Source organism: Podarcis muralis, chromosome 9 (assembly GCF_964188315.1).
Source record: "Podarcis muralis chromosome 9, rPodMur119.hap1.1, whole genome shotgun sequence".
In the NCBI taxonomy this organism is placed as follows: Eukaryota; Metazoa; Chordata; class Lepidosauria; order Squamata; family Lacertidae; genus Podarcis; species Podarcis muralis.
In genome coordinates, this window is record NC_135663.1 from 38,929,265 (window position 1) to 38,950,634 (window position 21,370).

A 21,370-nucleotide genomic window follows, 5' to 3' on the forward strand; every position below is an offset into this window, starting at 1 on the left:
GTTGCAAACAGTTTAGCTTCAACATCAGCAGAAGTAGTGCTTCAAAAAAAGTACACCCCAATAAATAAATAAAATAAAGCAGAGAATTTTAAAAGCTGCACCAAAGCTCAAAGAATAAAATTCCAGGAAAATCATAGAGAGGGGGGGAAACAGAAAGCTAAATGTGCAGTGTTTGCATACCATCAGAATTAATTTAGGAATAGCAATACAGAATTAAAAATGTGCAATGCATGTACTTTTCTACACCTTTCCATGTATTGTAAATACTATAGCTTGGACACCAGAGACTGTTACTGATACAGTACAAGGAATGATTTTTTGCCAATTCACCAGCATCACCTCCCATAGAAGATTTTCAGAGGACAGAGAGGACTGCAGGAGTAAAGAGTGTTTGGTGAAAATTGTGTCCTCCACCACAGGAGTATTCCATGAGCAGAATTCCAGTCATGGAAAATTATGACCTAAGTCTAAAACTTTATGACTTTAAAGCAGAATAAATTAAAGGTGGGTGTAGGGGTTGGATAAATCTAAGTTAGCTGCACTCTGTTCCCATTGAAAGTCTCTTATACATAAAAATGTATAAATGAAATGTATTAGAAAAGCACAAGATTTAAACCACTATCCTAAAAACTTGTGCTGATAGACAATGCACAACGTCACTTTGACAAAAGCATCTCTCATTTTTTGTGATGTTTTGTCGACACAGCTATTAAGCTATATAAAGCTCAAGTCAGGATTGTCAGAGTGCTTGGCTTTAATGTTCAGTTTGCTGAGAGAAATTTATATTTACATGGAGTGCTTTCTTCATTGTCCATTAGTATTACCTGTGACTGCGTCTGAGAAACTATTTCTTAATAATTAATTAGTATCTTTATGGAATTTGAATACGCTGGTAATGGCTTTTGCCTCTTTATCATCAGCAACATTACAATGCATGTACACATATGTAAATGTGAATATAAGAGAGCACATTTAGCATATTTTTATACAGAACTAATAAAAAATTAAGTTCATTTGCATTTTTATTATCACTCCTTTTAAAAAAAGTTATTAAGAGTACTTAGATAAACATATTGCACTATGAATTCCTATTTACAGTCTTTGTATAAAGGTGTAAATAAAAACAACTAATAAGCTACCCAGACACCCTTTTGAGCAAGTGGCTAAAAGCCAATCAATATTATGAGTTAATCCTCCCTGGATGCTCATTCAATTAAAGGTGACAGTAATGCCTCATCTGATGTGGCCTCAATTAAATCCAGCTATCTGATGGTGTGAAAACACAAGGGGATACAGCAACAGCAGCCAAACCAGACAAATAGGCAGCCTTCATGTGATTGCTAATTACTACACCTGGTGCATATTATGGCTTGTGCACTTAACGCAGCCCATGGTGCCTTTAATTTCTTCTCTATACATACTCCACCTACCTCCCCTCCCCCCAAAAAAATCTTGCATTGAAACTTTTAGTGATTAACTGAATCATTATGGTGGTAAAACATTTGGCTTTTGTGACGGGGAAAGGCAATGTACTAATGCACCTGAAAAGCCAATGTGTTTTTGTCTAGGAAAAACTTGATCTTTGCTCAAATTCTAGTGTTCAAAACCATTTATCATCTGGTACCTGGGTTATCAAACAACAACAGCTGCAGGAGTAAAAACATGAACCTCAACGTAGGACTGATCTGCACATTTTACATTTCTGAAGACATTTGCAGATGGAGAAGTCAATTACACATCTGCTTACTTGGAAAAGCTGAGAAGTGCAAAGTGGTAACAAAATCTCATCACCGCCCAACGCTCAGACATATCATCTGCCCACCCGTTCCCTGAGAGATCTGAATAGTTTGGCTACAACTTTAGAAATGGAATGTGTGGATCAGACCACCACTGAACTTAAAAAACAAAACTGTTAAGGATTTGGAAGCTACCGTAATCATAGGATCAACATGTTGATTTCCATATTGTGTTAAAAACAGTTACAATTTGATGTTTCATATTACTTGCATACAATCATGTACCTGCATAATAATGCAGTGTGAGCAACCTTGAATTCAAGCAACTGATAAGATAACTAGGATTCAGCTATGGTGATTTATCTTGTGATTTTTGGTTCTTTTGCTTCCCACCAAAACCTCTCCTTCTGCTTTGGCCCAGCTGCCTCTCCTCCCTCTACTTCCCATAAGTACAACTCTAACATAGTATGGCAACCTTAATTTAGTACAGAAAATTTGTTGTCATGAAATGTTGCACGTTTTAGTATTGAGCACAGAACCACCGAAAACTATAGATCCTATGATATATCTGAATATTCTGAAAACACACAGTATGCAAACAAACACACCTGACTCTTCACAAGAGCCACACGTTGAGTAAATGCCACACCCAAATGAAGACAATGGATGGCATTCAGTGGTGTCAGCCTGCTTTCAGAACAGGCTTCCACTCTTAACGTTGCTCATGCAACGTTGGATATCACCTAACAGCAAAGTACCTATCGACTCTAATGCCCTGGCTTGTATGCAATGTTCCTAAAACCTGGCTCAGAAAATGAACAAACCTTTTCTATCCTTCATAATGTATTCAATTAAGTCTATGGAGAAAGAACATTTAAATCACTTAAAATTATCTGTACTGGGAAATGAAGTGTGTCTGTATGAATTTGGAGCAGCCGATTCACAAATAATTAACCTGGCACCTAACTTACCACCTGCATGGCAGAGCTTCTGGGAGGATGCGGCTCTATGAGCAGTTGGGAAGGAGTCTGCCCAAAACTTCGGATTTGAGCTTCAACAGCCTGGAAAAAACATAGGCAGGTTTGCATGTTAAGAGGTGCTAATTACAGGCAATAGAACCATAACTGTCACCTGAAAATGTCATTCCACACTTCTGGTTTTTTTCATCTTGAAAATCAAGCCCGTGTGTGCACAGTGGGGCTAAGTGCTTGGCACTGGTATTAAGAATGAGGTAATCATTTTAGTACTCTAGGAGCTATTTCCATGAGAAACTGCAAAACTTCATTCTGTTCCGTGATATTAAACAGAGACCAGCTATTACAATCAGAAACTCTCCTTATGGACTCCATTTTTCTTTGCTTCCACCGCCGTGTTCTGCTTGCATCATATGCCTGCAACAAAAGCTAATATTTTCAGGTACTAAGAAAAACTCAAACCTCTAAGTATTTCTACCTTTGTACTGAGTGTTACCCCAAAGGTGGAAAAAGTAGCAAAGGCCTTTAAACAGAATTGTCAATATAAAATGCAATACAAATTACATTTAGGATGGTATCAGCAGCATAAAATTTAAGTGTAACAATGTGTTCAGAACAACTGTAATTTAAAGCTAAAGTATTTTCTATATAAGCCCTTTACTTTTCTAAATAATGAAATGAAATTTAATGAACAATATTCAATTAATTAATAAGATTACATTGAAATGCAGAGATAAATATGGGCTGCCCTTTCTTAGTTTGAAATTGTAATCCTGTGCTTAAATCCTATTGAACTGAAGCAGCCTTACTGTATGAAGGACTGCAATCTAAATGTTACAATGTGATAAATTGATTGAAATGTCTTGAAATAGCAAGTATTCATTCTTTAAATATGAGATCTACTTTATTTGCTCTAGTTACAAAGCCAAGACATTTATTTTGTATCTTTTAAAGACCTTAGGCAAATTGCTCTGGAGAAAACTACCATGCTTTTCAACGGAAAGGTCTACACTTCCGTCTTCCCAACCCTGGTTTCCCATATATTGCTGAAGTACAATTCCTATGATCTCTGGCCATTGACCATGATTGTTTGGGATGACTAGGGTTGTAGTCCAACATCATCTGAAGATCTAAGAGTGAAACTTGCAGTAAAGTTCTTAGCTTTATTTAAATGATTTGCTAATATTATGAAAATAATAACCTACACAGAATCATGACACTAATTATGACAGTTCCAATCCGATGTGGTGACCAATTAAACTCAGAGGAACTGAGCAAGTGAATTAGCATTGTTCCAAATGTGATCCTGAATCTATAATGCAAGCATCTTCATACTTAGAAATAAGAACAGCTTGTGCTCTCCGGGCAGCTGAGGACAGGGCTGCATGATCTAAAGAAGAAAGGACAGCTGCCAAAATGGAAGCCTTGTGTTGAGTTCTCCTTCGTTTCCCATATCAAAGTGAAGTGCAATTGACCCCCAAGTCTGATACTTCCATGCTGTGTACATCAGAGGCCACAGGAGCCAAATGACGTGAAGCAGGTACCAGGCTTTTGTAATGACATCAGGACAGGAGTAAATTGAAGTAGCTTCAAGGACATGGGCCTAAGTACAGTGTGTCATAATGATACTGAAGCTAAGCAGATCTGTGCCTGAATGAGAGACTGCATATGTATCCTTGAGTTCCAAGGGTGGGCTGGAAACTCTGCAGCCAAAAGTTCTGTCCCAAGGTTATCTATTATCTCTGGTCTTCAACAGTAGTACACATTTATTTACTATGCATTCCAAGAACTGCAATGAAACTGCCAGGGAGCTGGGCTTGGCTATTACTCTGCCATATAAGCTTTTCACTAGTGAAAAGTTTCCCACATCAGCATCTAATTAAAAAGTAATACAATTAATCTGGAACATCAACTACAATAATACAAAATTGCACAAACCAACGTTTTAGCTCAATGCTTCTAAAACATTTCAGTAATAAAAAGTCCTATTTCTGTTAGTCCTCTGTAATAACAGAACTTTGGTTCTTTCCATAATTGTTCCAGATGCTGTAAAATGAGGCTATAAAATGAAACAAACTATAGGACTCCTTTACAATCCATTGCTCTACACAGAGAGATAGAGAGCGTTTAGCATTTCCACATGTTAAGCTGAAAAATATGTTAATGTGTAATGAACAAATGATTAAATATTGATTACTTGTACTGATTGTGTATATACACACACATACGCAACTGGTTACCAGGTGTGTGGAATTACTTCTCTGCTTTCTCTTCTCTCTGGCAGTAATAAAGAGGCAAGAGAAACGTAGACTTTCCTTGGCAGCGTTTTAGTTTTTAATTTAATGCGTAGTTCCAGTCTCTGAACATATTATATATTCCAGTACTCAGTTTCTGAGGAGATGTGGGAGACCCAGGCTGTTTGAGAGTCATACCATCTGCCCTGGAAGCCTGCTACTTAATACTAAACATGTGGGAACAGGACTCAATTGCTCAATGAGGAGGCAAAGGAACTCTGCACATGCTCAAAAGCATTTTTAAAAATCACTTTACATGTTCCAAGCTTTAGCTCTCCTATTATAAACAAGCGATTGGGCTGAGCTTTTTTGAGCCCTGGCATAAATTAAACTCTTCTCTCTTTTAACTGTGAAAAAAAGTTAATTCAATAGTATGCAGTGCCCACCAAATAGGGTTGTAAATTTCTCCAGGAGACGCGTATTAGAGAGTTTGAACATATGGATGCAGTTAAGGCAAAAACAGATGTTTGTTACTTTTCTTTGCAGCACCACTCAGAAACGAAATCAAAATTGCTTCCCCTCCGTGTTTATGTCTGAAAAGGACTATAAAACGGAATGGGAAGGAGGTAGAGGGAGAAGTGGAAGACAAAATGAGAAAAAAAAGAATGGAATTGCCTACAGTTTTAGCGAAAATAATGAGAGTGATTAAAGCAATTTCAAATCCAGTGATTGCAAGCATTACAATTTTGAGATTTAACAAAACTCGTTAATATTAAGGAAGTTGCTTAAAGCTACTTTTTAACAATCATACAATATCGCACAGGTATGTTTCTTGGATCATCTTGCATATATTAGATGGATTTATATCTATGCAGGATTCAGCAGAGTCCATCTAAAAGATTCCAATTTTCTACACAACATTGTGAATGTTGTAATACTCTCAAGCTACAAGCATCTGAAACTAAAATGTGCTTCTGTCAATCAAATATGGCGAATTATTATTTATGTATTCAAAGTTTGACCTGCTAGCTTCCTATGATTCAGAGCTCCTTATGTCCAGTTTTATCCTCACAACAATATAGGTTAGACTGAGATAAAGCACTGAGCCTAAAATCACTCAGTGAACATCCTTTCTGGCTGAGATTTAAACCCAGGAAGCAGTTTACACCACACTAGAGCTGATGGCATGTGGCACATGCCGGGGGGGGGGGGGGACTGAGTGGAACATTTTGGTGTTGCCAGGACACACATCAAAGAAATGGTTTCCCCATACCTTTGGTTCATACACCACTTACGTTCAGCATAATTATGGCTCTTGGCTTTGAAAATAATCAGTGATTTCTAGCTATTCCTTTCCTATCAGTAGCATGCTGCTTGACAGCATCAGGGAAGACTGACTTTCCATTCAAATGGTGCAGTTGAATGGCATATTTAGGGCTGTGTGGGATACTGCCCACCCCCCAATTTGCAGGGTTTGCATAAACCCAGAAAAGGTTTGTGTAGGTATATGCAGAATATCAGAACTTTGGGGGAGGAATGAGTAAAAGTTGCTCATGAGGAGTCGTCGTCCCAACTCATGCTTGCGCTCCATGTTGACTTCAAATCTGCTCCCAAGAACAGATTTAGGGGGCACGTTTGGGGAGAAGTCCTGTTGTGCAAATGGAATTCATTCTGCTCCCACAAAGCTACTTAGTGATATATATGGCAAAAGTTTCTTTTGGAAGAAAAGAAGTAAATATTAAATTGTATTTTTTTAAAAAGGAATAATGGGCTAGATTCAAAGTCGGATGTGCAGAAAGCTGCTGCACATTTTGCCTCATATTTTTCTTGGCTGTTGTATTAATGTCTGATGAAGAGTGTTTGCTTCTCCTCATAATAAAGACAGACAGATAATCTGGTAAAAACAGTAAGTATACTTTTACCAAAAATACAGTTGATGTTAAATGTTTTGAAGTTGTAGAAGCAAATATCAACTGTGGATAACAGAAGCCTAGCTTTTCCAATACTAGCAGGCAGGATGGCAAGTACCAAAGGCCAAAGTCACTCTGGATGTCATTTGCTTCCCACAAGTCATTTTTTTACTGATGCATCAGGTACCCATCAGTAGAAAATGGAAATTAGGTTGGGCAGGAAAATAAACGCAGCTCTGAAAGTCTCATGCTCATATCATGAGCTACTAGGAAAACCTAACAATAATATGTTTTCATCTTCAATATGTCAATTATCAAAGATTATGTGCAGAAACTAACAGGGCTCTATGTTGTCATTTTTATTTGGTTGTAGAATTCTGACTGGATATTATTTTGGGGTGCCACTACTTCTCCCAAGGTGCTCTTTCAATGGAGAGAGAATGGGGGGGGGGGAGAGGAAACTTCAGAAGGCAAAAAAGAAAAGGAAAACTTTTTAAAGCATAATCATCGGGTCTCCAGAACTCCATTATACGTAAAAAATAAACTTTATGTGAGAAGGGGAAAATGGTGTATGAAAACCTACTTTGTCCAGTCTAATTATAAGAATAGCTGTTGTGGGCAATTACATTACAGCCAGTGAGTTAAAACAGAAAAGTAATTACAGTTTGTGAAAACAAGGATTTATTTTCCCTTTCAGAGTCATGCAACTTGCTCTAATCTGAATCTGTACATTCCAGGCATATTAAACTGAGGCCTAGTGCAACTTCAGTGCAATCTCCAATTCATGCAAACTGTCCATCTACTACATTGTAATCCCAGCTGCCAATCTGAAATAAACCAGTTAGTCAGAGCAGACACAACCTACAGAAACAAATGTCACTCAATAATGTTCAGAGGCACTGGGTTCATGGATAATTTCAAACAGTATCTCTGTCTGGAACACTGATGTGCTCATTGAGAACACCTAAATCTCTAGCTACTGGAAATAAGCAGATAAAGTGGAACAAGAAAAATAGGCCTGCAAAATACTTCAAAGAGACTTAAGAGAAAATGCCAAAGGAATTCAAAGAAACTTGAAGGAAGAATGACTGAATGTAATGCATGCAAGAGTGCAGATACTTTGGGGATGGCGCAGATTTCATTATGAGATTAGGAACCATCACACTTATTTTCACACAGTATGAGAATATCATTCAGGCTGTACTGCCACATTTCACGGTTAACAATGTTGGATAGCAGGGCAGAAAAGCGCTCAGCATAACGATACCAGGTCCTGAGTTAAGTTCTACTAGTAACTAGACATTATGGAGAGCAAAGGGAGAGCTCAACAAATGGCTGTCGGTTTGGACAGCAGTTGTGTGTCCCCCCCCCCCCTTTATGTCTAGTTCTCTACCCCAGATTGTTAAATTAAATGGACCTTTGAATTTACTGATAAGAAGGTAATTCTTATTGCTTGCTCTTGTGCCGGAGCCAACCGAGTTTCGTTTCTCACGGTAATTACAAATTGTGCCAAAGAAATTATCACACTACTTTGTTCTTATTTATATCAAAATAGTGTTGCTTTAAAGAGAAACATCAAATGCTGATATTGTCATTAAATCACCATTTAAAACAATACACAGTTAGTACTTGAGAACAAAGATTTTTCCTCACTAAATGGAGTTTGCTTTTAAAACTTTAACTGGTAATAGATACAAGCAGAATACCCTTTCCTCAGAGGATCCTTATCCAAACAAAATTAATTCATGGTGAAGTATGAAGCAGGTTCTCCTAAAAAGAAGAAGAAGAAAAAAAGGAACCCCAAAACACACCCCTGAATATATTGCCATCTTGCAGTGGGCCTGTTTTTCACTAAGCTTCAGAGAAAGAGATCACAGCCCAGTGCCCAGGACTGTTGACAAGCTAAACTCCAGGTGGCCATGAAAACAATGTATTTGGTTTTGATATGTTCTTTTTAAAAAAATAAAAAATCTGGCACAGTTTTATGGTATTTTAAAGGCAGGTTTTCAATTAAAAGCAGACTAATCCTTAACATTTATTTAGCTTTTCACAGTTTCTGTGCTGTGTGCTGTGTCAAGCAAACCATCTGGGCAACACACTTCTGGCCAGTGAGTCTTCCAACATATTTGTTTCTACAACACTTTCGAATTGTGCATAAATGTAGTATTCAGTTATTTTATTCACACATTTGAAATATACTCCTTTGCTGCAGCGTCCTGTAATCACTTTACTGAATTTCTAAGACATGCATCAAAGGTTGTACTCCATCTGCATGTAAACAAGACCTGCTGATAATTTAAAAGTATTTAGCGACTGTTAAGACTAGGCTATAAATACAAATGTGTTTAGATTTCCTGAAAGATTCACTAGCTCAGCTGTCTTCATCTGATTTAGAGCTGAAATACCTGGCTCCCACCATGGATGAAAAGGACTGAGAAGTCAAATATACTTTCTATCTGATAGGATAGCAGACTTGCTACTGCTGTCATTAAATTGAGGTAAACTAAACATTGCTGATGCTGGTGAAAAAAAATCCCATCATTCAAATGCTGGCCTGTATGAAATAACTAATTTTGGAAAATGCTCAGGCTCAATATATGTCAGACCTTCAGAGGAGTGGAAAACAGGAAGTGAGGTAGTAGCTACGCAGAGCTCTAGGTGTTCATTTCCATCATATCTGATCCACAAAAACTGGGATTCTTCAGGGTTTTTGAACAAAGACTAACACAAGAAACTGCAGTAAAAGTGAAGGCAACAAAGGCTAAGGAAGAGACTAATTTCTATTTAGTAATTGTATGTGGGCCCCAAATATCAGAAAGAATGCCTCCACCCAGACGAACCCCATCCATTCACCAAGATCTGTTGAGGAACCCCATTTGGTGGCCCCTGTGCTAAGCAAAGGCTTGCATTGCAGAGGTTTGGGGGATGGCCTTCCCTGCAGTGGTTCCAGATCTCTAGAACAGCCTCCCTTCTGAAGTGCAACTCGTCTCTACACAGTTTTCCATTCAATGCCAGGGGAAAGCACAGCTCTTTGTGCAGCCTTTTGAGGAGGGATTTTATTCATTAAATTTATATCTTGTCCCTTCCTGGCAAGGGAGGCAAGCACACAAACGGGAAAACATCTAAAAACAATTCCAATACAGTGGTACCTTGGGTTACAGATGCTTCAGGTTACAGACTCCACTAACCCAGAAATAGTAACTTGGGTTTAGAACTATGCTTCAGGATGAGAACAGAAATCGCACGAGGGCGCAGCAACAAACCCCATTAGCTAAAGTTGTACCTCAGGTTAAGAACAGTTTCCGGTTAAGAACGGACCTCTGGAACGAATTAAGTTCTTAACCCAAGGTACCACTGTACAGATGCAGATTCAGAAAGATCTCTGCTGAAAAGGCTTCTTAGAAGAGGACGGTCTTCAGTAGGCATCAAAAAGGCAAAAGCAATGGTGCCTGTCTAATACGCAATTAGAATTCCAAAGGCCACCACACTAAAGATCCAATTTTTGTTTTGTATGTAAATCACCTACTGAAGAAAGCAGGTGAGACAATCTTTCAAGTGTCTTATACCAAGCTGCATAGGACTTTACACACTTGAACCAGCACCTTGAACTTAGCTTGGTAGCTAACTGACAGGCAGTGCAATTCTCCCAGCAGTGGCCTAACATGGTGGCTTATATCCTGCTCCAATGAGCGGTCAAGCCATTGCTTATTGCACTAGTTCCAAACCAACCTCCAGGACAGTCTTATATATAGCACGTTGTAGTCATCCAACCTGGTGTTAAGCAGGTTTCTGAACTATCTTGGTTCAGAAACAGCCATGATTGTTTTACTGGCTGAAGCTGGAAAAAAAGTATTCCTAGCCACTGATGTCACCAGGGTCTAAACAACAAAGATGGATTTAGGACTATAAATGACATGCATGGTAACCTTAGAATGTTTCGTTTCACTTTCTGCTGTTTGTTTTATCTGTGAATGCTACTGACATTTATTATGATGTTTTAAGTTATTTATTCTTCAGTATGGTTTTATTGTTTATTGTGGACCACTTTGGGACCTTCAGGTAAAGTGTGGATTATAAATACTTCAATGAATAAATGGAGCCATTTAAAAAGCAAGCTATTTCTGATTACTTATAGCCTCCTCTTAGGTATCTACATAGTTCTATTTTAGTATTAGAAAGATGTTTAGGATATATGCCACAAAAAGGTACATCTCAACGCGTCTGCACTAGTATTTTCAGCTATCTATATGTCTGAATGCAACACAAGAGACCTTTCAGATTTCTTTTTGTGTTGATAAATCTGCTAATTACGTGTTTAAATTGGACTTTACCAATCCACATAGAATTGCCTACAGAAAAGTGAAAAAGCAATAAATGGATTTCAAAATTGCAGTTCAGATGCATAAATTAACCTATTTTTTCTTGTTCTCAATAATAATAATAATAATAATAATAATAATAATAATAATAATGTGAGATTAACTTGCCTTGGCATTTATCTTATGCAGGGCTTTCTATCATACCGAGAGAAAATAATTATACTTTGAACACAATTTCCTGTTGCCATGTAAAGCAGTGTGATTTGCTTGGTAGTGTCTGTTTCTGTTGTTATATTATTTTACTTATATATTTATTGCTGCCTTCTGTTTGAATTTGAAAGCCCATGCATAAATGAACGATTGTACACTATGCATTCCAGGAGATGAGTTACACCATCTCTTTTTAAAATGCACTATATCACTTCTTTTTAAAAAGGCACAACCTTGTTGATTAATTGATAGTGACTTGAATATGACTTTTCAAAAACTGTGTTCAGTTATAATTGTTCTCTGAGGCCCTAATATCACACAATAGGAAAATCTGAAAGTGTTTAGGGAAGTCAGCAAACATTCTCAAGGAAACAAAGTCTGGAAACCTATGCTGACACTTGGGACTAAGCCCCATTGAGCTGAGTAGATAAACACAGGATTGTGCTGTAAGGTAGTTTGGGGTACTGAAAGTTAAAGTATAGATTTTATCTGTGCTGTGATTTCTAACTAATAGCTTCGAAAAAGGATGGAGCTTCCATTGGTAAGCTTATTTGCTGTGGGGAAGATATTGGTCAAAGGAAGCTGCTCTGAATTTTGGAATGTGAGAGTAAGTCCTTGAGGAGATGGATTAACAGACAGAGAGATGATGAGCCTGTCAGAGGTGCATGACAAATTCATTTATCACATGGATTGGCAATTTATCACATGCATATCAGTATGATTACAGAGAGATATGCACACAATCAGATTTCATATTACTTTTACCTTCACTCATAACTAAAAGCAGAATAATTCACCTTGGGTTGAGGTGGTACCCAATTCTTCTTGGAATCTTCAAGGTATAATACATCAGAACTGATGTCACAATTTTTAAATATATACACACACATGCATTTCACACTGTAGCCATGGGATATGAGGGAGATGGATATAAGATTCTACTTTTCAGCATGTTAGCTATTGGGAGGTTAATTTGGAGTATGCATATTTAGCATATTTAGTGTGTGTATAATCACTCCTAAACATACACCAGAAAAGTTCTTAGATTTAAAAAATAAGAATTCTTGCAGTTTTAAATTTAGAATAAAATCTAATTTTAAGAAAAACAGCTCGGAAAAGGAAATGTGTAATCTAGAATATATTAGCAAAACCTTTCTTCTTCATTATCTACTTTCTTCTTTTATCATTGCTTAGTATGGTTTTTTAAAACACTGACTCTCTTAAAGATGCACACCTGAACGACAACCATTGGCCTCTACATTCAATTGTGCCATATGTGGTTAAAGATCTGGAACACATGGAGCTGCCTTCAGGGACATTTGTTCTGAAAACCTCTCCACCCATTGTTGCTGCATATGGATACAGGACGGATTCAAACAATTATGAAGACTATGCTTGGTTTTTATTGCTGGAGATTATTTGTAAGGGATAATTTGTGACCTAACCCTGAAGCATCTTAGAGTCTGCTTCCGCTCATAATCTCTTCTATCATTGCAGTCCTGACCTTTCTAATGCTCCTTTTCACCCTTTTCCTGATCTATCCTGCAGAACATGGGAAGGAATTAAAATACAAGAGAGTAAATACAAACCCCATGCTCTTGTGTGGGAAAGCCAGGGAACATAACACAATTTCAGCAGAACAACAAATGGTTGAAGTCTTTTTTTAAGATGTCTCACAACATTTCAGAATAGATTTCTAATCTTTTTTATTTATTTATTTATTTTGGCTAACAAACCCTTGTTTTAGGCCAAAGCACAAGCGAGCTTGCCTCTCAGTTTTATTGGCAATACAGCTGTTTTGGGACAATTAAAAATTACATAAAAGTTTAATGTGCTGCAGGCTGTTATGCTGATCACATCATGGAAATAGTAAAGTAGGTAATAAAATCCTTTTATTCAGAAATCATACTGATGCTAGTTTGCCACATGTGTTAACTATTTGGGAAATCATCATAGTGAGAAATAATGTGTTGGTTTTTAGCATCCGGTACTTCTCGGCAAAAAAAAATTATGCCCCTTTTCCTTTTGGCTGAAAACACAAATTTAGACACACCCTGAATGATTTTATCTTTGCTTCTAAGGACCTAACTAGATATTACAGGGGATACATGACTGCCATGAACCAATGTCTCCTCCACATGTCTGTCCAATAGCAACCCATAAATGTAATGCATGATGGAATGTCAACAACACTTTTAGCATCTCCCTATTTCATTCCGGTTAACTAGCTCCTGCTTGCAAGGGGCATGGAAACACTGGGTGTGATTATATCAAGTTTACTTGACCAGGGGTTTAAAATATTTCTATCACCAAGCCCCCCCCCCCCGCCCCCCGAGAGTGCTGAAAATCATTGAGACCTACCAGCCACAAAGTGGTGGCCAAGAGATGGAGCTGGTCATAACAGGGTTCACAGCCAAGCTCTTTATCCATTGTAGTGTGTGGTCCTGACACTGGGCAATTGCAACAGTTAGGGATTCTGATGGTTTACCACCCATCTCGCTGCCTAGCATCTTCCTGCCTGAGCTTACAGAGCTGGGCTTGGAGGCTGGGTTGTACACTCCTAGACTGCTGGTTTTGGGGGACTTCAACATCCATGCTGAGGCAACAGACTTTGGGGTGGCTCAGGACTTCATGGCTGCCATGAAAACCATGAGTCTGTCCCAACATGTCACCAGCACATGTGGCAGGCCACTCTCTGGACCTTGTTTACTCAACTGGGCAGGAAGAAGGTGATCTGAAAGTGGGGGATATTGACATCAGTTGCCGAGTGGCAGTGAAGGAAGCAAAGAAAGCATTCTCTGCTGCCTCCCCTGCATCCTTAGTATGCATTCCGGCAGAGCTTTTCAGGGCAGTGCAGGGCCTCTTACAATCTGGCCTGAAGGAGGTGGTGGAACTGACAGCAGCTTGCTGTGACTTGTTTGCAAAGCAAAATGAGGACATCCACCAGGATTTTGACTCCGCTGCTACAGCAAATTAATCTCAAGTGGTGTCCAGAGCACTTAGTCCTGTTGTGTTGGATGTGTTTCAATTAGCAAGGCTCAAGGATGTGGACATTGTGCTTGGATCCATCAGGACGATGACCACTTGAGCCCCTCTTGGCTGATCATAACTGGCAGGGAGGGAACATCTAGCTGGGCCAGGGAGGTGATAAATGCCTCCTTGCAAGAGGGGGTGGTCCCTGCTTGCTTGAAGAAGGCCGTGGTAAAACCACTCCTCAATCAATCCTCCCTGGTCTCATAAAATAAAAGTAACTACCAGCCAGTTGCTAATCTCCCAGAGGGTTTGCTTGGGGCGTGTTCTTTGGCCCCATGGAGCCTTCAATGTGGGCTTCCTCAGGGTTCTATTTCATCCCCTATGCTGTTTAGTATCTTCATGAAACTGCTGAGTGGAGTTATCCAGAGGTCTGGAATACATTGTCAGCAATATGCTGGTGAAACAGAGCTCTACTTCTCCTTTACATCTGCAGGTGTGGCAGTAGAAGTGCTGGACCACTGTCTTGCCTCAGCAATGGACTAGATAAGAAGCCAACAAACTGAAGCTCAATCCAGGTAAGACTGAGGAACTATTTGTGGGCGGTTCCCTAGACCAGATGAATGGGAGGTGCTTGTTCTTGATGGGGTTACACTTCCTCTGAAGGAGCAGGTATGTGGCTTGGGGGTACTGCTGGATCCTTTGCTGTTGCTTGAGGCTCAGGTGGCCTCAGTTGTGTAGAGCAGTGTTCCCCAACCTTGGGTCTCCAGCTGTTTTTGGACTACAACTCCCATCATCCCTCGCTAGCAAGACCAGTGGTCAAGGATGATGGGAATTGTAGTCCAAAAACAGCTGGAGGCCCAAGGTTGGGGAACACTGGTGTAGAGTGCCTTTCATCAGCTTCGGCTGGTGGCCCAGCTGTGCACCTATCTGGACAGGGGGAGTCTAACTACTCTTTCCTATGCTCTGGTAACCTCTAGGTTAGATAACTGCAACACATTATATGTAGGGCTTCCTCTGAAGACAATTTGTAAACTTCAGCTGATGCAAAATTTGGCCATCATGCAAGATAGTCCGAGCATATTACACCAATCTTGGTTCGACTGCACTAGCTGCCAATTAGTTTCTGGGCCCAATTCAAAGTGCTGGTTTTGAATTATAAAGACCTTAAATGACTCAGAACTTCAATACCTCAAGGATCACCTATCTCCATAGGAACCTACCCAGACCCTGCAATGATAATCTGAGGCCCTTCTTCATGTGCCTCCTCCACATGAGTCTGAAGGTTGGAAACATGGCTCAGTTTGTGGAATGTTCTCCCCACAGAGGTTCAGTTGGGGCCTTCATTATACACCTGGCTGGGTAACATCCTATACCCTTTTAAATGTGTCTGGGGGACAGGGTTATTGGTTTGTGAGGTTTTTTTGCACTTGTTTTTGTTGTGCATTTTATGCTTTTATCTTGTATTTTTATGTTGTGAACTGCCCTGAGATCGATGGTTGAAGGGCAGTATACAAATTTAATAAATAATAATGAATAATATTAATATTCATTCTTTGATTTAAAAACTATCCATCTGAAGCACTCTAGGCTTTTCCCTAAAAGCCCACAATGTGAAACCTGACAGGAACATTTAGAAGTATTTCATTATTTTATTTTATTTTACTTTACTTACCGTTGTATTAAACATCTGTATCAAGATATGCCACTACTTTAAATATCTAGTAAAACTACACTACTACTTTATACAGCTAAGATTTTAAAAGCAAAAGCCACAATCCTGAACAATGTAAGGATATGGATTAAGCTTTTGATACTTCCAAATGTGGTTTAACAGCACTTGCTACTCTTTGAATAGCTGTCGTTCCAAATCCCCCAAACTGCTTTTTAGATTTTAACTTAAGAAGCATTGGAAGGGAGGGAAGTTTCTAAGAGCAGCTTTAAAAGAAGATGTTATGAGCATACAGTAGTGTCTTTCTCAGATGTTAAAATCTGGGACCAGCAGTTACCCTGGCACTGCATTCATGGTTTTCTCTGAGTGCTTGACAGAAACTTCTGCTAAGAAGGCTTGTGCTCTAATTGGGCTAACAGAGAGATAATGTACGTGCAGTTACCATTACGCTTCCATGAAACCATGCTATGGTGACCGTCTACTTGCTTGCTAGCTTGAGATGAGAAAACAGCAGGAGCAGGAGCTGCATTAGCACTCTGCACCCTGGATGCAATATAAAGCACTATGGTGGTTGCCTAACTCAGCAACAGGGAGGGTAGGAAAGAAGCCAAATAGGACAAGGTGAGCAAAGCAAAACTGCAAAACCGCCTCACTGGTAACTTGCAAGGGTGAGGTAATTGATAAACAATCTAATCATCACAGATATGAATAAACTAAACTTATTTTGCAATCTGTTTTGTCAGATAATTGTTATTCTAAGGTTCTAATGTCTGCTTTGAAAATCATAAGGCAAGAAAGACCCAAACAAACTGCACGTTAGTAAGTTTAAACCAATGTAGTTTTGTTATCCAGTTTTGTTACTGTTATCCAGTAGTGATGTATGGAAGTGAGAGCTGGACCATCAAGAAGGCTGATCGCCGAAGAATTGATGCTTTTGAATTATGGTGCTGGAGGAGACTCTTGAGAGTCCCATGGACTGCAAGAAGATCAAATGTATCCATTCTTAAGGAAATCAGCCCTGAGTGCTCACTGGAAGGACAGATCGTGAAGCTGAGGCTCCAATACTTTGGCCACCTCATGAGAAGAGAAGACTCCCTGGAAAAGACCCTGATGTTGGGAAAGATGGAGGGCACAAGGAGAAGGGGACGACAGAGGATGAGATGGTTGGGTGGTGTTCTTGAAGCTACCAGCATGAGTTTGATCAAACTGCGGGAGGCAGTGGAAGATAGGAGTGCCTGGCGTGCTCTGGTCCATGGGGTCACGAAGAGTCGGACACGACTAAACGACTAAACAACAACAACAAAGTTTTGTTATTGTAACACACATACATAAATTGTATGAATACTAATGTAAGAACGGAGTTCTTTGTGACGCTTTATTCTCCCAGACATTAACAAGCTTACCTCTCTCAGTACTGGGTCAGTTATTGAATTGAGATTGACAGCCCCTTCATAGGTCAAATAGTAGAACACATTTAGAGATCTGACAGCCTCAGGCCCTTGCTGTTTGTAGCCAAAAATCAGATCAATCCACTGGTGGAGCTGGCAGGAAACAAATTCGCTCTCCAAGGCCTGCAAAAGAACACAATACTGTTTATGTAGCTTCTTATTTCCTGACTGCAATGTTACTTAACAATAATGAAATAGTTACAATACATAATTGGTTTGGAAAAAATATGTTTCACAAAGGCAGAGTTAGTGCAACAGTAAACCATGGCTTAGTGCATGGGTAGGCAAACTAAGGCCTGGGGGCCGGATCCGGCCCAATCGCCTTCTAAATCCAGCCTGCGGATGGTCCAGGAATCAGCATGTTTTTACATGAGTAGAATGTGTCCTTTTACTTAAAATGCATCTCTGGGTTATTTGTGGAGCATGGGAATTCGTTCATTCCCCCCCCCCCAAAAAAAAAATATAGTCCAGCCCCCCACAAGGTCTGAGGGACAATCGACCAGCGCCCTGCTGACAAAGTTTGCTGACCCCTGGCTTAGTGCTATGTGGATGAGTCTCAATGAGCCCAGGCAAAGCATCAGGCCATTCTGTGCAAATGTTGATCATGGCTCATATTGTCTTTTGAACCTTAACTATGACTCATCACAGAAATGTTGGTAAAACAACAGGTTTTGGGTGGTGGGGGTGGGTAATATAAAAAACCAAAACAGTTTTATTAAAAGGGCTGTATAGAGTTCCCTGGAATGACTCTAAGCAAAGGCCTGCAGCAGAGCTCCTAGTGCAAAGGAAGAAAAGCAGAATGAATGGTTTAAATATGCTTTGATGACTTTACATTAATCGGAGATCCCAAACCACCATTAGCATCAGTTCAGCTTCTTTATTAAGAACGCACATGCCTGTTTCTATTACTATTAATTTAACAGTCCTGTCTATTAAAAGTGCTTTACAAAACCTGTTTTCAGCCATTTCTGAAACTCCTGCTGAATCTCATTTTACAGATGGGGAACTGAGCCTGAGAGTGACATGATCAAGAGAGCCTAGTGAATGATGGCTAAGAGAAGCTTTAATCCCAGGTGTCTCATATCCAAATACTACCCCTGCTGCTGGGCCATGCTGGCTCTGGTATAGTGCAAGACAATCTACCCTATTTCTACTTGTCAACAAATTTCTATCAACATTTGTACAACTCTGACCACAATGTAGAGAATCTCCTATATACGTATGTGTGCATGTACAATATGCATTATCAGAGCATTCAAAGTTCTTTATGCATTTCATTGCAAAGGAGTCCTGGAAACCAGGGAATATGAATCAGGCCTATCTAGTCAATAGTCAGATATGCCCCAGTGTGTAACAGCAAGTTGAATGGAGCTACCTAGTTGGTGAAATTATTGGGAAACCTTTGTATGAAGGCTTAGGGGATAAATGTATAGAAGCATTCATTCTGCAAGAGTGGATAACCTACAAGTTTGACAGTTTAAAATTATCAAGACTATAGTTGTCAAGACTATAGTTGTCAACTATATGGCAAGTATTTGTTAATAAAAATAGACCACAGTATACTCTAATTATTATTAGGGGGGGGCACTTAAAATTACTCCAGCATTTTGATGCAAAATCAGCTTTGCAATAATGTATTGTCTTTTGGGTTAAGATGTGCAGATGAAACAATGTAAAGAAAAAGGTCATTTTTGTAATTTACAGAGATTAAGCAAGGCTTCCTTTTCAAGGAAATGCCTAATTTAAACTGGGAAATTTACTCAAACCCTGAGAAACTAGTCTGCAGTGTGCATACAGAAATGATTGGTTAGTTTCATTAACTGATGCCTGAAGAAACATTTAAATTGACACATAAAAACAGCAATTGTCTTAATTTGTGTGGTGCACTTCGCACAAAAGCCCTAAATATGTTCAAATTAGAGCAAGCTGCTTGATTGTCACTGCAATCTCATGTCATGTTAATGCATGACAAACATTAAACCATACACTTAAATGGCAATTTATATCATTTAAATGTTTACTGCCTGAGCAACTCATCACTCATTTAAATGTGATTTTCTGACAGCTAATTTCAGTTAATTTTCCTCTATTCACTTAATTAGAACTTTCAATCAAGAAAAGGCCTATCCATATCTTCATGTTCATATCATTTTTTTCATTTACAAGCCCAGTTAGTGGATTGCTAGAAACATCTTTTATAATGGATGACTAGACAGTATATCAAGTCACTCTCCTCTTCCACCCAGCCACCAAAAAATGACCATATGGGAAAATTCTTCAATACATATGCCTACCAGGAAAGCTGCCCTTATTTATGAAAGCAATACTCTGGCTCGTACAAAACCTTTCCAAAACACACATGCACAATTAAAACGATAAAGAACAACTGATCCAATTAAATATTAATGATTTCAAAATTGTTTAATAAGTTGAAAACTGTGAGAATTATCACAAGTGTCTCCATATCAGTATACTCTGTGCTATAAAGTCCCATAAGGCTCAGCAAATGACAATTGTGTGAATTAAATTTTTATTGCTTTCTTTCTAGAAACATTCAATTTCTCTTATAGCTACTTCTTCTAAAATAAAAAGAAGAAATGGGAAGATATAGTTACATCCAAAATGAACATGCATATGGCTTGCTGCACTCTAAAACCCTTGATTATATACCAATATACATTAAACTATTGTGGTAGAAATACATAAATTCAATGAGGCTGAATAACTATTCTGATATCTTTCTGCAGTCATGTCAAATTACAAATCATGTATGTTTAGTAAACCTTTAGAAGCAAAATAAAACCACCCCACCGGCTCAGAACATGTACATAGTGGAGTGTTGGTGATTTATTTAATCTTTTGCCTAATGAAGTTAGCATAAACGAGTGCTTTGAGTCTAAATATACTCACTGCAATCCTATACACGTGTACTGAAAAATAAGTCCTATTGAGTTCAATGCATCTTATTACTAGGTGGGTATAGGATTGCAGTCTATGTCTACAAGAGTAAGAAAATGAAATAGCCCTGAAATTTAATTGTAATTTACCTTTCAAGATATTTCTAACATATTTGCCATTGTGTATAAATGTGATGGTTAATTTCCCCCATGCAATTGCGATACCTAAACATAAAGTGACTGAATAAAACAGCAATATTCAAAACTATGATATATATGGTCAGAGACCTTTTGTAAACTGTTGTAAATAAGGTAACAAACTGTGGAAGCAGATGATAAGAATTTCAGACAAATGGGAAAATATTTAAAAGCAGGATAATGGCTATTACAACCTAGATATAATATAAATCCCAGATACGCATTAGACATTGCCCTATAAAACAAACTGAATGTCAAATATGCAGTCTATAATGCTTGTGTATGTAAAAATCTTACATATAGCAATTTCTCTCTGTTTCTCTCTCAAACTATGGAGTTCAGTTTATTCATTTAAGATCACTCAAAGCTTCCGAGGCAGACATTGCTCATTAAAGCTACAGTTAAATACGGTGTGCAACTAGGGGATACTAAACTCCTTTCCCATCGCTGCTCTTAAACCCTAACCAATCAATTGTTAGTGCTCCCAAAGCAGGAAGGATGCATCATTTACACCCTATATATGCTCTGAGAAAATTTTGTGAAAAAGAAAATCCACTAAAACACCCAACACAGTACTATTATATTCTGCTCTATTGAGTTATTGTAAAATAAATCAGAGGCTAATGCCCAATTGTTAAGGATCAAATAAGACCACGAGAGGACTGCCATGGAAAGCCACACACAAATTGTCAATTCAGTCCTGTGGGACTCATATAAGCCTTGACAAACTGTCTTGGGGCTGATATCTATTTTTTTAATGAGATCTATTAGACCAAGACTAAAACACTTGAGATATGCTAAA

At 38.7% G+C, this 21,370-nt stretch overlaps 1 protein-coding gene across 7 annotated transcripts in view; it reads right to left on the reverse strand.

Moving 5' to 3' along the window:
- Window positions 1-21,370, reverse strand: part of LRBA (LPS responsive beige-like anchor protein) — a 359,792-nt gene that overhangs the window by 33,435 nt on the left and 304,987 nt on the right. For 5 of the 7 annotated variants that reach the window (XM_028742867.2, XM_028742864.2, XM_028742868.2 and 2 more), the window contains 2 exons: window positions 17,429-17,596; window positions 2,708-2,797 (listed from right to left, as the gene is read on the reverse strand). In XM_028742867.2, coding sequence (XP_028598700.2) covers window positions 2,708-2,797; window positions 17,429-17,596 — 258 coding nt within the window. The remainder of the gene's footprint in view (window positions 1-2,707; window positions 2,798-17,428; window positions 17,597-21,370) is intronic. The other 2 variants (XM_028742869.2, XM_028742865.2) reach the window with 1 other exon arrangement.